At 46.2% G+C, this 15,828-nt stretch overlaps 1 protein-coding gene across 2 annotated transcripts in view; it reads right to left on the reverse strand.

Annotated features, from left to right (window-relative positions):
* The window catches only part of SETBP1 (SET binding protein 1), a 365,222-nt gene that overhangs the window by 174,244 nt on the left and 175,150 nt on the right, over nt 1–15,828 (reverse strand). For both annotated transcript variants that reach the window (XM_034996232.1, XM_034996233.1), the window contains exon 3: nt 5,386–5,439. In XM_034996232.1, the coding sequence (XP_034852123.1) occupies nt 5,386–5,439 (54 nt within the window). The remainder of the gene's footprint in view (nt 1–5,385; nt 5,440–15,828) is intronic.

Raw genomic sequence — 15,828 nt, forward strand, 5'->3', positions numbered from 1 at the left:
ATCTATCTATCTATCTATCTATCTATCTATCTATCTATCTATCTATCTATCTAGGAGTATAGATACAGTAAGATTGGCAAATGGTAATGGTAATTGTTATGGAAGCCGGCTCAGCAGTGAGCTGGGAAACAATCATATCAGCTCCAGAAAGCTGACTATCAAAGACTTTGCAAACAGGTTGTTAAACCATTGGCAGCTTAGAATTGGTCACGGTGGGGATACTTACCCACAGAAATCAGAAAATGCTACAAACCAGGGCTTTTGTTGCAACAAACCACTGAAGTCGGATAATTGATAATAGAAGTTGGGTAATATATGGAGGCTTATTGCACCTACTTTGGTAGGTAAGTTTGAAAATTTCAATAATAGTTCAGTTTTGAAAAAATCTGACTATCTCCCCAGACATTTAAGACCTTCTGCAACTTGGTTCCAACCTAATTTGTAACTTCTATCTCTACTCCAAGTCTCCAGAACATTCCCAAGCATCTCCACCCTTGTTTTGGGCTTCAGCCGGCTTCCGCAGCCCTGGAATGAGTTAACTACCTCACTCTCACTATCTTGGCCCAGGTACGATGACACCTCTACCTGGAAGACTTCCTATCTCATTCTATATAGATACATTTTCTCCTTCTCCGGAATTCTGAAATAATTTAACCTGTAGTTCTCTAATGCAAGAAAAATTGAATTCACTGTGTGCCGCAGGCATCATGCTAGGCTGCTTTCACAACATTGTCCCATTTGATCCTTACAACTATCTGTGAGATAAGCGACACAACTTTTTTGTTTGATAAGGAAAACGAGGACTAAAGACATGAGGTAACTTTGCCAGGGTCACAAAGCTGGTATCAGTGGCAGAACATTACAGAACTGACGAATTCTGGGGAAGCATCTGCACAGCAGGGAGCCCCACATAAAGGTCTCCATGCGTGCCTTTGAATAAAATGGCAATTCAGTGACAGAAAGCCATTTTCTCAACACTGAAAAATGTCTTCCTATGGGTCCTGATGTACTCCCTCCTCACCTTCCACTACCATGTACCCTTGGCCATAAAAGCAATGGACATTTGGAAATTCCTTAAAAATGGCTATCCTTGATAGAATAACTATTACACCTGCCCCATGAGATCCTGTCATGAGGCACACGGGAAGTAAAACTCCATTTTTCTAAAAGAAGTAGCCTTCTTTCCTCTGAAACAACGGGGAGTCTATAAAGTAGGTGAGAACCAAGTGCTTCAGTGGGCTTGCTCCTCTGGCGGGAATGCGTCTTTTCAAGGTCACTTTCCCCCACTGAGGCTGGACATGTGAAACCCTGCGTCTGAGTGTGGGCCCCATGCTATGATTAGTTCTTCACCACATTCCCCACCTGGGCTGTCCTAAATGTGCACACCAGTGCCCATGGGCACATTCACATGGACACTCCACTGCAAAATTTAAGAAGCCTTCATATTGGGGCACGTGGGTCGCTCAGTCGGTTGAGCAGCCGTCTCTTGATTTTGGCTCAGGTCACGATCTCAGAGTCCTGGGATTGAGCCCCGTGTCAGGCTCCGCGCTCAGTGAGAAGTCTGCTTGAGGATTCTCTCTCTCCCTCTCCCTCTGCCCCTCCCCCCCCCCCCCCTCTCTCTAATAATAAAAAAATCTTTAAAAAAAAAAAAAAAAAAAAAGAAGCAGCAGCCTTCACATCCCTGCAGGAGCCAAGAAACCAAGCGCTAACTGCCAAGAAGCCTTGGATGCCACTTGTATCCTAGATGAGGACAATGGATTCAGCATTTGCCTGGGATTGCTCCTAGAGATCTCTTGCTCCTGGAGATCTCAGCCCGCAAAAGTAATGCAACGTCTAGCAAGGGGGAAGTGGTAAATATATGAGGAGACTAGCAAGCAGACAAAAATGGCCAGTTGCTAGAAGATTCTTCAGTGACATGGAAAGCATGCAAACAAAGAAGAAGGTAACAAAAAGCATATAAAATATGATATCACATTTTTAAAAATCCAACAGATGCATATATATCGATGTACAACAAAGACCATAAGACTATACCGCAAAATGCCATTTTCTAGATTTCTGGGGTGGAGTAAGAGATTTTTGATGTTTTTCTGTATTTCCCCTAATTTCTTTTTTAAGTTATATTTTTTAATAGTGTCCATCACTGCACAGGTTACAAATTTTTTTTCTCATGATGAGAACTTAAAGACTTAGTCTCTTAGCAACTTTCAAATATACAGTATTATTAACTATAGTTACCATGCTGTACTTTACATCCCTAAGACTTATTTATTTTATAACTGGAAGTTTGTACCTCTTGACTCCCTTCACGCATTCCAAAATTTCTACTGTGAATACCTGTTACAGGTTTTATAGTGGCGTGGGCGGGGGCGGGGGGGAGAAAGAAAAAAGAAGAATGGAGAAGAAAGCATATAATTGGTGGATTTTACTAATGGGAATAAGATGCCTGCTTTTATTCTCATGGCGGGTGGAGAGGGATGGTCGGGCAAAAGGGGATGAGGGTCCTCATTTCCAACCATCCAAAGACAAGAAGAAAAGGAGACTCACTGTGTCTGCTCCTTCAAAAGGCAAAAGAACAAGAGAACAGAAAATAAAGATGTGTTTTGGGTGGGAACCAAATGGAAGTGAAGGGCCTGAGAGGTTCAGATGTGAATTTCAGAAGCTTTTCCACCTGGGCCTTTAAAACTTGCTGGGAATAGCCACCTGTCAGCCCCGGCCTGACTCTGGGAGATAGTTCTCCCCTGTGCGGTGCAGAGGCCAAGTGCACCAGGCTGGAGAGAACACCCACTGTTGTTTGGAAGCCTTGGAAGCTTTAGCATCTGCCAGCAGGCTGGTCCTTGGAAGTAACGTGCTTATTTCCAGGAATGAGCATGCTGTCTTTACAAACCAGTAATCATGGACAGAAAGACAGACAGTCACTTCCCTACCCTCCTCTCCTCTTCTCTATGTGGATGCAGAAAGTACAGAGACAGAGAGACAGAACAGTCTAGTGCAACAGAGTTACCGCTCCACACTTTCAAAGCCAGGGACCGTCAAAGATTAGCGAGGACATTGTGGCTCTTTTCCCTAAGTGGCTGCAGCAGGAACAGGCACCAAGGAAAAGAAAACCCTTTACATGCACTTGGTAAGTGTGAATCCTGTGAAAGCTGACAGGCCCAACTACAGTGACCCCTGGGGGACGTGGGGGGTCCTCGCTGTCTCAGTGAGTTCCCCTCCTGAAAGTCCACCACACCTCCTGGAGGGGAACGTGTCCGTGAATTACTGCCGACATCGGGATGTGTGGGGCTCAGTTTCATCTGAAACTAAAAGAGGAAAATAACAGAAGCCAACAATTTGGTGCAGTGGGGCTGAGAGAAGGCAGCCCAAAGCATGTGGGCAGCATTCTGTTTCTGTTCAGAAAAGCACCCAAAAGGGTGGTGTTGACTTGAGACACATCCGGGCCTTTTTGATTTAGGAATAACAGTGAAGAATTAACTTTGATCTGGGCATTACACTCTGGCCACAAGATTCCCAGGGCTTCCTGGCCTCGGGAACACGCATCCTGAGCAGTGAAAAGTATGCATTTATGTCTCCAGCCTCAGGGGAATGACACACAAATGGAATAAAGTGGAAAGGTCGGACAGAACCAGGGGAGTGAGCCATCTGCACCAGCTACCGTGGGGTTATCTGTGAGAGCACAAAAACTGCCTTTCTAGCATCATGGCCTCAAATGTTATGGACGTACCCCAAATATATCTAACTTTTCCTTCCCTTAAACAATTCATTTTAAATCTAACATCTAGAAATGTGGCTCGATAGACATGGCAAGAATATGACCACCTCAGAAAGAATCGATGCCAAAACCATACACACACACACACACAGACACACACCCCTTCCACAAACTCTGTCTCTACCATGTGCCTTTTCAAGCCACAAAACATCACACAAGTCTTTTTTCCTCTTCATTTTTATAAATTTTTGGATAAAAATGAATCTTTAGCTGGGATGCCACTGTGTGTGAGTCTAGCCGTGGACGGGGTATGGGTTGATGTTGATTTTCTTACGTTTCTGTGTCACATTCCCTTAGCTCACCTGCAAATTTGTGTGAACATGTGAATAAGTGATTATCAGTTGTCAATAGTTGCCAGAAGGCTTGCTGGTTGTCTATTTTTAAAACCTCGCTGCATCAACAATGGATCGACAAGGATCCACCGAGGACACCTCACCCCAAACCAGCAAGGATTCATCTTTGACTCTCACCCTTGGAGCCCTTTGTTTTGTTCATTCTCCTTCTCAAACTCCTCACTTTCGACTCCTTGTTCTTGTCCCCAGCTCTCTGTGTGATCTGGGGCCACTTCTTACCAGGACCCCAGGTCCTTAGTGCCCCTGCAGGATAAGGGGACACATAGGATGTACCCCACATAGAAGTACAGTGAGGGCATGGTGAGCTCTTGGGTGTGAAACAGATTTAAAGAAGAAAACATTGCCAATATATGGAATTCTTGCTACTGGAAAATGACTTGCTTATCTCCTCACAGAGGTACGGAACAATGGGAGCCGTAGGGCAGGCACTGGGTTGGAAAGGTGATAGAAAGGTTCATATTGAAAGAAGGACAGGCGCAGGGATGGAGGACCACAGCTGTCTCTTTTGGGTTTACCTCTCTTTGTATACATGCTCTGTCTCAACTGGGGTGTATGGGGAACACAAGGACCTCTGTGTGTCTGCTATGTATTTGTGTGTGTGTGTGTGTGTATGCTTACACATTCCTGCACTGACAGGAATCCCCTTCCAGAGACAGGGAGGGTGATTTTCCATCTTTACTATCACCAAGGAGTTCCTCAGAGAGCCGTTGCCTGCTCCCTCCCATGGTCTGCCCGTGATGACCTCCAAACAGCATTCTGGCCAGAGACAATTGTGGGCTATCTCCTGCCCATGATCAGCAAAACACAACCATCTGCCTGTGCTAGAGTCTGAGATTGACCTGGCTGCCACACCTCGACTAAGTCATTTGCACACAAAGAGTTCAGAAATGTAAGTATACTGTCCCCAAAAAGAGAAATACAGGGGAGAACGCCAGCCCGCCCTCTACGTCCTTGGTTTAGCCTCTTCCTCTGCTAGGCTGCCCACCACCATGTATTACAGACATCTTGGCCTATGTTTTCCCCCCACTATAAAATATTGAGAGACAGCAGAAAGAGGTGGCTTTGTTTGAGAAGACATGAGGGAGAAGATGAAGGAGAGGGCAAGCTCCAGGTCATTGTCAAGGTTGACAGGGTCAGACTGTCAGAGAAACTGGAGATCCATTATAGGGGTTTCTGCCCTGGCCCCAGCTTCATCTGCTCACGACCAAACTATGGGGCATTTCCCTCTCCCGAGCTTCACAAAAGGATCAGTGGACTTACCTGTGGCTGAAATCCTTTGAGGTCGCTGGCTGCAAGGTCACTGGCTGTGAGGAGCTGGAAAAGAACAAAGAAGTCTTCCTGAGTGATACTTCTCCAAGTCTGCCCACAGTATCCCCAGGACAAATGATCAGCAATGGATTTACCCCACTGCCCAGATCTGGAGCTCGAGAAGCAGAATCGTAAAAGGCAAACATGCTATTTCTGGGCTAGGAACCTAGACCCAACAGCCTTCTCACCTTGTGTCCACCACACCTCTGACTTTACCTCCCTCTGCTGCCCTCTCTCTATGTGCCACCAATTCTACAAAGGGTCTTAAATTACAGATCAGGGACTATGTGTGGACTTCGGCAGGTCCACAGGCTCCTGAAATGGTGCATGAATTTATAGATGTATATAACACTTCCTTAGGGAAAGGGCCCTGACTTTCTTCCTACTATCAAAGTAGTCTGTGATACCAAAGCTAAGGAGACAGTTATAGACCATCTCCTCTGGGAGGGCTGCTTCTTCCTCTTCCTCTCCCCCTACCCTCTCCCCCTGCTCCACACCTCCCCTTTCTTCTCCTTCTCCTCCTTCTTCTTCTTTTTTTTTTCTTCTTCTTCAATCAGACCAGTAAAAATAACCCTTCCCTTTACCCACCTACATGTGACTCAGTTTCCCTTCATCATATATTACCTTTGATCTTATATACTATTTAGGTGTTCATGGCTTATGCCTCCAATTGCCGTGGTTTAGATATTTTCTGTGTCTCTGTGTTTAATCAATATTAAAGGGTCAAGTTCATGTTTTGATATTTTTGCATCCTCTCCAGAAAGCACTAAATAGAAGCATACGATTAATTACTAAAATAATCACATTCTTTATTGTTGCTCAAAAATGCTGGGAAATTGTAGGATAAAGAGAAAAAGGGCAGATGCTTATTTTGATTCAAGGAGTGTGGCTGCTAGCTTTGTTAGGCCTGGAGAGCGTTTGCGAAAAATAGGAAAGATTTCATGTTTGCTGTAACAATATTTTGTTTGGTTCAAGAAAGAGAGGGAGTCATGCTGGGCTCCAGTGCCTCCAGCCTTCAGGAAAGCTCAACTGGGCTGTTCAGCTTCTCTATATCACTTTGCCAGAAATGATACGTAAAGTGGTGTTAACTCCGGCACAGAGCAGAAATGAGGTGGAGAATGTACCCGCCATACCTTTGTCCCCACACCCAGTCCTGAGGGCTAGGTTCCCGGGGCTGCAGGTGCCCAGAGAAGGTGGCATTCATCCTGACGGACAGCCAGCCAGATTGGCCCCTCTGCTTGTTATGAAATAGCCACGCAACAAGCCACTGGGGCACTTGGCTAGTCACCAAGGGCCAAATCTAATCATAAGACAGTCCCCGCCTTTAAGGAACCCACCGTTGGGTCAAAGGAGTAGATACGTGTACGTCAGGGTGAGCAGAGGGTAGCAGCAGAGTGTAAGTACCGAACTGTGCATACGCAGAGCAAGAGAGGTCAGGGTGCTGTGGCCGAAAGAACACGGAGCCTGAACTGAGCCTTGCAAATGGAAAGGCAGCAGGACAAGGTGGTTCAGGTGGGGCAGCTGCAAGGGCCAAGACCTGGACAAAGGACGTGCCCTTCCCGACACTGATCCCTTGGCATCTCCTCATGCCGGCCACGGCACACATTAAGGAGGAAGGAGGGAATCAGGAGACACTGAGGATCGAGGACGGCCGGGGTATCCCGCAGAGTGTCTGTTGCTTCCCATACTTTTTCTTTTTTAATCTTACAACTGCCATGTGAGATAGAAAGCAGCCCCACTTTACGGATGGGAAAATTGAGACTTTATGGAGGATAAACAGCATTTTCTGGTCACACAGGCAGTACATGCATTTGGGGTTTAAATCCAAAAATCTATTTTCCCAAAGCTCATCCTCTCCTGTACAATGATGCCTCTGGATGACAGCATGCTGGAGATAGATTTGTTGAGGTGCCATGTGTAGCAAATAGATGAGTGCTACTTTTTTTGACAATGCGCCACAGGCAGTAATATAAAGCATGTCCTGATGAATGACCACTCATGGACCCTTCTTCCAGACATTCTTTCATTTAATTGGCAAGGACAATCTACTCTTCCGATCTTATCAATGCAGTCTAGGCCTCTAACTTGAGCTTGAGCAAAGGTTAGGGTGGAGCTGGGGAGGAGGGACAGAAAAGTTGGAGGGAGGTTTGAGCATGGGAGTGACCACTGCAAGGGCAGAGCCACCAACAGGTGTTAGCATATAGGACCAAATCTCGAATTCTCTAGGCTTTGGGAATCCAGCAGGCAGGCACCTTTCTCCCCCACCCCTACCCCCCCGCCCCTTAACAGAGTTCACCAGACAGAGAGAATGCGTGAGACAAAACATCTACTTCCTCCTAGCTCTGAGATGCTTCATCTGGAAATCAACCACAAGCGTGTTCAAAGCATCTCAACATATGCACTATTCCCTCATGTCAGCGCTTTTGGGATTGAGAAGTTGCCAGATCCATCTGTTTGGATATAGAGATGTGGCATCTTTGGTTATTACTTGTTACTTCCCTAGCTCAACAAAATAAGGATCTATCCTACCTTCCTGGAAGCCTGATATCCTCTTTCCTTCTCTTAAAAGGAAACCAGATGCATACAATTTAGTTCTTAATTGTTTAAGGGTCTGTTTTGTGCTGTCCTATGTATTTTTTATTTTTTCACCTAATAAGACCATGCCCAGTAAGACCATGATTTATATCTTATGTAACTTCTGCATTCCTCAAAGTGATGAGAGGAGTCTAGACAGGTGATTAGTCCGTAAATACCTGTTGACTAAATGACTTAAAAGGAAAGTGGGGAATACTGTCAACCTAGAGGCGAGGGCGAGAATGGCTCAATTGCTGAGCCTGGAGAGCAGAAGTGTGAGAGACGGCTTATGACACCCTTCAAGTCGACAAGAGGAAATGGCACTCAGTATCTAGAGCATTTCCTGCATGAAGTAGGCACTCAGATATTTCAATGAATTAATTAACTTACATGATGAGAGCAAGCTCTTCTCTTCCCACTGTAGGTTTATGAGTGAATATTGGCTTATACTTCAGTAGGTGTCAAAGGTTAAATTGAAGGAAAGACGGGATGAAAGAGAAAGAGGTTGAGCAGTGAAGGAACCCACTACCACACTGAGAGGGGGAGCTCCCCTTCCTGGGGATGAAACCATACAATGGGCCCGGGGCCATTTGGATCTGTTAGCTTATCCAAGGTGGGTTTGGGGGAGGCAGTGAGGAAGGTATCAGGTGTGGTTATCAAGTAACTTCTAGAACTCCTGAATTCCTTACCTTGGGGATTCTGACTACTTCCCTCACAATCTAGCATGCATTCCAGGTGTTATCTGACCTGGGAAACAGCCCAAGGCGAACCCTGCAACCTCCTCCCTCAAGGGTTCCTGAATGAGCTACGTGTACAGAAGTCTGCTTCTCCCCAACATCCAGCCAGGAACCCCTGCCTGCCTGGCTCCTGGCTTCTACCCTTGCTGTAACCAAATACATGAGCTCTCGGGCCAAACACAGACCCCACTCCTTGACTACTCCCCTCTACCAAGCTGATTATTTCCTAAATGTCTACACATTCTGCACCCAGGAAGGAGAAAGGGCTGGCCTTCAGCACTGAAGTGTCGTGCTCAGATGGGGCTTAGAAATACAGGACAGGAAGTCCTCCTGTATTCTGCAATTGCAGCCCACCTAGATCTGGACCCCCAAAGAGTTTCAGGACCTGAAGGAGACAGTTGAAGTTCTCTGGGTGGATGAGAAAAGTCACCGTGTCCCCAGTGGGGTCAGGAGGCACCTCTGCTAGGGAACTGGATCAAGGGAAGGTGGTCGAGTCCGAGAGCCCCCACTGGGTCCACCTCTCTCTCCCTTCAATCACAGCAGCTCTGCTTTTCTCTCTTTCATGTCCACAAATTAATTTGGAGTCAAATGTTCTGTCACTAAAACAAATTTAAACCTTCCAGACTAAGTCCTTATTTTGCAGAAGTTGATAAGTGACTTCTCAAGATCATGTGGCTAGTTAACAGGCCTGGGTGAGGCCTTTAACCCCCAGTCCCTCTGCAGAAACCCCTGGCCCCAGACACAGCTGGCTGCCTGCCTCTGATGAAAGTGAGACACATGTGCGCAGAACACAGGGGAAACTGAGGCCTGGGCAAGAGGACACGAGCGTGTCCCTCCACAAAGCCACTGCCGAGGCCATCCTCCTCCAAACCATCCCCCTACTCAGAGGATGGCCTCATTCTGTCCCAATGGAAAAAAACGTTCCCTGCCCAGAGCAGCCTGGCAGTGTGCAGGGAGGGATCCACAACAGGGAGGCAGAGAGGGAGGAAAATGCAATCTGCCATGGCTCTGGGGACTTCAATCAGGCTGAAGTTAATGAAAAGGATCCTGCCTTTTCCCAGGACTGCTAAATGTCTGCACTGCTCCCAGCAAGAGGGTTGAGCGGGTGTTGGGGGAGAAGGGCAGACAGAATTATATTTAAAAGGCAAAGGAAGGAGAAAATTCTTTCATCTCCCTGGTGGAGTGGCCAGTGTTCCTGGGGCCCTGTCTCAGACCATTCTCATTCCTGACACGTCTTGCTGTTCTCTGGAACGGTCCACATTCAAAATATTAGGATGATGACCCTGCTTTCCATTTTTGAGGAGCTGCAATTTCTCTCTTGGCACAGTTGTTGTGTTTTTCTTTCTTTTTTTTTTTTTTTTTTTGGTCTCTCCAAGCCTAAGGGGCCGGGACTAGGGAGCAGAGAGGAGGATGAAGGAAGCTGTGGGGCCCTGAGGGGGCGAGAGAAGAGTCTCTTCACCTCCTGCTCTTCTGCCACCCAGCTCTCTGCGTGGGGGTCTCCCTTTGCTTCCCTCATCCAAAGTCCCCTCCATCCAGCTGCAGCCAGCACCATCTTGTGCCCTCCAGCACTGCCCCTCAAGCAGCTACCCTTCTAGCTGCTAACTTCTGCAGCATCCAAAGTTTCCTTCAGGGGAGGAGAGGAGACAGCTCCCTTTCCTCCCTATGCCCGCCTGCCCCAGGAACATCATTTCCCCTCTCCTGGCCCCTCGTCAAAAGGACACATCTCCTTTGGGGCAAGTGCAGCCTAACACATCCCCACAAATCCCCCAGGCTGACCTGGGACACATGCATCTGGGAAGGGGGTCACTGACACAAAAGGGAGGGGGAGAAGGGTCACCCTGGACATGTGTCCAGAAGGATCTCAACGTTGCAGACATGCAGCTGGACAGATTGAAGCCTGGTTGCACTGAGGATCCTCTAGGTCATTTGCTCTTCCCCCATATTTCTCTCTTGTGGGCCAGAGAAATAAATGATGGCATGGGAGATGGATGGGTGGGTGGGTGGGTGGGTGGATGGATGGATGCATGCACGGATGCATGGGCAGATGGATGCATGCACGCATGGATGCATGGGCAGGTAGGCAGGAGATAAAAGAACAGAGCAGAGATGGCTTTAGGGAAATAAATGCTCCATTTTTAAACTGTCTTTAAATATACCATCCTTTCATTAAATAAAACATCTACTTAAGGGGCGCCTGTGGCTCAGTCGGTTAAGCATCTGACTCCTGATTTCGGCCAAGGTCATGATCTCAGGGTCGTGAGATGGAATCCCATGTTGGGCTCTGTGCTCAGCAGGGTGTCTGCTGGAGATTCTCTCTCCCTCTCCTTCTGCCCCTTCCCCCACTCACCCTCGCTCTCTCAAAAAAAAAAAAAAAAAAAAAACCCTTCTACTTAACCCCCTTTACACACACACATTCAATCTGTTCCCCTTTCCTATTTTATAGGAAATGGATCTTTTTCTCCCTGTTTACTTTGTGAAGTGTCACTCGCTTCCTCCTTTGTCTATAGGATGGAACCTGAATCCCCTCCCAACCCAGCCCCTCAGCCCACACAGTACAGGACAGCCTCTGTGGAAGGCACTGTCCCAGCAAGCTGAGACAAACACCCAATCAAATGTGTGACTGAGTTTGTTGGAAACCAACTAGCCCCACTCTCTAACTTGGCAAAAAGGAAACTGAGGCTCAGAAAGATTGTGAGTCACCCAGTGGATAATCTGGAACAAAGCCAACCCTATGTATGCAACTGAGAGCAAGTTTTAGATGACCTCACATGGAGGACTGGGAGACTGTGAAAGGGCCCGGGGAGCTGCAAGGTGAGTCAGGGGTTAAGACAGAAAAAAGGGAAGAAGGTGAAGGTGATTTCCACCAAGCAGCAGGCTCTGGAAGCACCCACCAGTAGTGAGCCCACTGTTCCACTGGCACCACAGAAGGAAATGTGGAAAGTGGAACAGGGAGGTGAAACGGAACCATCAGGTTGCTGCTCCTCATAGGGCCGATAAATGGCCATTGCTGTATTAGTTAGACTCGGAGGAAGAAGATGCGTATCCTAGCCTGGTTTCAGCTCAACTCAAGGTGGGATCTGTCATGGGCTCACTTCACCTGTCCGGGTCTTCTTTTACTGCCTATAGAATGAATTCTGTGTTCTCTCTGACCCTACACTTCTAGCACCCCAAAGTGTCCTTAGCTCAGGGATGAAAAAGAAATGGAACAGACGGTCTCTAGTTTCTTCCCTCTTCCCTTTTCCAGCAACTCTCCCCGCCAAACGCACACCTTTAAGAGGCTGTCTACACTGTCTGGAAGAATCCCTAATCAGAAGGACGGAAGGGAGGGCGGTGGGATGGTCTTGTACTGCATCTCTATTACTGGACTGGTGTGCAAACAGGAACTTAGACAGATGGTCACTCAGACTGCGATACAGGTTCATCATCCCAGTGAGCCTGCAGTCACATCCACATTCGAGCTCAAGGTAAACAACCTTACAATTCTGAAAGCATTAGTCCACCTGCCAAAACACTTGGGGTATGTGGTATAGAAGCCAAGCAGCTGGCTTCCCATCAGCCTAAGAAACAAGTAACACACTTAAAGCTGCCATCCTGGTCCAGCTGGGTGTCCTTTTGCTAAATCCCCTCAACCCTCATGGAATTTTAAAGGTTGAACCTGAAACCACTGACAGCTCCAGCCTTAGCTATGGAATCCCTTCCCAAAGAGCAACAAGGATGACTAATAATAACTGAATATAACTCTAAGCAAGCCTGGTCTTGATTTCTTATTTATTTTTTTAAATGACGGGGTCTAATATTTACAGGTGAGATCTCTAACAAAATCCCCTAGGTATGCAGCCAAACGAGCTTTACTTTTTTTTTTTTTTTAATTCCATACATAACCTTGCACATATAGTCTATGTTCTAATGGTGGTATGTGTATTTGGTTATTGTCCAAGTCACAACTATTTCCACTTCTGAGTGGGAATGTCTTTAATCCTTCTTCTTGAGATTAGAGCTATAACCACAGACACCTAATGACAGAAGAGGACTCTAACGCCCTAATCTAGAACTCCCTGAGACAATGAGTCTTGTTTTATGTTACTTCAAACTGGTGAACTTGTAGAAGCCTGTCCCACCCTTTTTGAAATTTCCATTAGAATTATTTTTAAATGCCTTGTTCCTTAGACCAAGAAAAACAGATGTTAGGGAGAGCATCTTAGGTGGTGTTGGGTGGGAAGTTTACAAAGGTCAACCTGGTATAAATTGGTGTCACGTGACATGGGTGTTCACAGCCCCATTTCTTAAGGATTTCGGTAAAGAGTAGCTCAAGGAGGTTAAGTCATTTCTGAAGGTAACAACTGGTAGGAAGTAGAATGGCTACGGAGCCTCGTTTGGCTGGCTCATGTTCTTTGTCACTACATCCTAATGCCCTGAACCCTCCTCTTCGGGGAATGCGTGTTATCAGAGGTTCCATCACATCCTCTGCGATGACCCGACACCTCAAAATGAACCATGCATAACAAACTTAGAGAACAGTGCTTTTCAAAGTGTACCCTAAGGAGCCCTGGATTCCACAGAAGGGTCCTGGGGACTATGAGCAGGTGAAAGATGCGAGCTGAGGTGAGGCGTTCCAACCCCCAACCCACTTTATCCAGTTATTTCATATTGGACTTCCTGTTAAGATGATTTAAAACTTTGTAAAAAAGAGATTTGGAAAACTCATATCTTAGAAGGCCCTTAGATAGGGGAATACACCATTCACAGTGCTAAGAGAATATACCTGGGGAAAAGAGAATTAACCTTTAGAACTCATTTTAAGAACACATTAGACCTCATTTTAGGAACACAGCCTTTAATACTTGCTGTGAGTTACTCATCAGGAAAATGCATTCTCTTCCTTTCTCCATGCTTTCTGCTGGCAGTGATGTCTGCTCTCTTCATTTGAAGTTCAGCAAGCTACATGCTTAAGAAAGCATAACTAATTTACCAGGAAAGCAAGGAGCTAAAGATATGTTGCTTCTCAGGAGCACAATCTGGGCTGTAGGTCCTTTCTTTCAAATGAAATGAAGAAATCGCATTGCAAGCATCTGTGGGCTGTTTCCAAAGTCCGTAAAAGGCCAATAAAGGAGGTTCCTCTCATTGAACATATGCCAAGCAAGGCTGGATGCTGAGGCAGGGAGGGAATCCACCCCTGTCTCCCTCTTCTCATCATTTGCTGAGTTTCTGCTTAGAACTGACCAGATGATCTGCTCGCTTGGCTCTAAAACTAGTATTAAAGCTTTCAAATGCGTCCCCTTGGCGAATCCCAGGAAATTGATTTACATCCCTAGGCTCACTCACAGCAGAGAATGGAAAAGTCAGAAGGTGCTTGCTTTAGAGAGGGTCTGAACACTAGAGTCAAAAGCTCTGCTCCTCAGCTCGGTGTAGCCAATTTGGCTGAGAATCTGGGTCCCTCAGGCCAAATCTGGAGCAATTAAATCAGTTACAGGTGAATATCTAAAAGGGATACAGTCAAACAGGACCCAGTGAGAACTGAACCTCGTAGATGCAAGTAGTCATAGCTTTTGTAAGCCTCAGGCAAAATGGAAGGATCTCCTCCAGAAAGCCTACCCTGAACTCTTGGGAATGATAATATGAAAAATAATTTATTTTTCAAGACCCACTTTTGCCTGTGATTGTACCACGTAGATGCTTTAGCTTTATTATCCCTCTTAATGTTCACATTACCAATGCAGGGTAGTATTGTTCTCAACAGTTAATAGTTAAGCAAACTGAGGCTCAAACTGGTTAAATAATTCACGGTTATGGAGGAAAAAATGGCAGAACTGGAATGTGATCACGATGCTGAATCATGACAAGGCCAGTCCTCTGCCTAAGGCATCTATGGCCCCCTTCAGGCATCCCTAAATGGATTGGTGCTTTCTCCCTTCCTACCATGCCAGGGAGTCAGCCCTGGCTCCAGAGACATTTTTAGCATGGACAGCTGTGCCCCAAATGACCTGCCACACAGGTAGGAGCCAGGCTTCCCATGAGCTCCAGGTAGCCGCACGGCATAGGCATTTAAGGTAATGTCCTACTGCCTTGATCTTCCCCTCAAATTTCTCTGAACTCAAGATAACATTTTCAGAGGAGCTCTGTTCATGAATCCTGGCTGACCAAGACTCACTAGAGTCTGCCCTGTGCATTTACACTGCCACAAACACTGTTGCTTATCATGTGTATCCTCTCTTCCTAACCAAGTTTCTACCCTCTCTCCCACTCCCTCCTTTCTTTCCTCCTTTCCTTCTTCCTTTCCAGCTAATAAGGGCCAGGTTCCAGGCACCATCACAGATGCTAAGAATCCCCATATACTATTTAATGCTTTCCAGGGATCAGCTCATATCATTATACCTTCTCAAGAACCTCATGAGGCCGTACCATGAGTGCACCCATTTTACGAATGAGAGAGCAGAAACTTAGCCACATGAAATAACTTATTCAAAGTTGCAAGACAGTAACCGAGAGAACCAGATAGTCTGCTCAGTTCCATTTGAGACCAAGGCCTATGTTCATTCTTAACTACTCCATATGTGGGGTGCTAGTCTAGATGCTGTCATGGGTCACACCTCCTCCCACCTAGAAAAGATCTCTGTCTTTTAGGGATGCTAACTAAGACACAAAGGAGGCAGGTGTTCATTTAAAAAAAAAAAAAAGTAACCAAATCAGTAATGAGAAGGGGATAGTTGCATTCCAAGGAAGAATAATATCATTGTGATCACATAAGTGGGCACTTCCAATAATACACAAAAATGGGAAATCCCAAGTACTCCATCTCTGTTACTATAGGCATGAAACATGGCTTATGTCCTCCTTGAATGCAGCAGAGCATGAGGACCAGGAGGAAGAAGTCATCAGGGCAGTTTTGCACCTGACAGAAGGATGGAGCTGGGCAGCAGCAGGTACAATCTTCAGGGAGGACAGACAACCAGCTTTATCAGAGATAAAAGAAGTGAAACTGGAGTCCTTCCTCTCATTTGCAAGAAACAACCTGCACAAACTAAAATTTGAAAGACAGTCTTTGTTTACCAGATACCTCTGCTTACAGTTTTCATCAGAAATATTA

This window comes from Mirounga leonina, unplaced genomic scaffold (genome assembly GCF_011800145.1).
Source record: "Mirounga leonina isolate KUSES-001 unplaced genomic scaffold, KU_Mleo_1.0 Mir_93, whole genome shotgun sequence".
Classification (NCBI taxonomy): Eukaryota; Metazoa; Chordata; class Mammalia; order Carnivora; family Phocidae; genus Mirounga; species Mirounga leonina.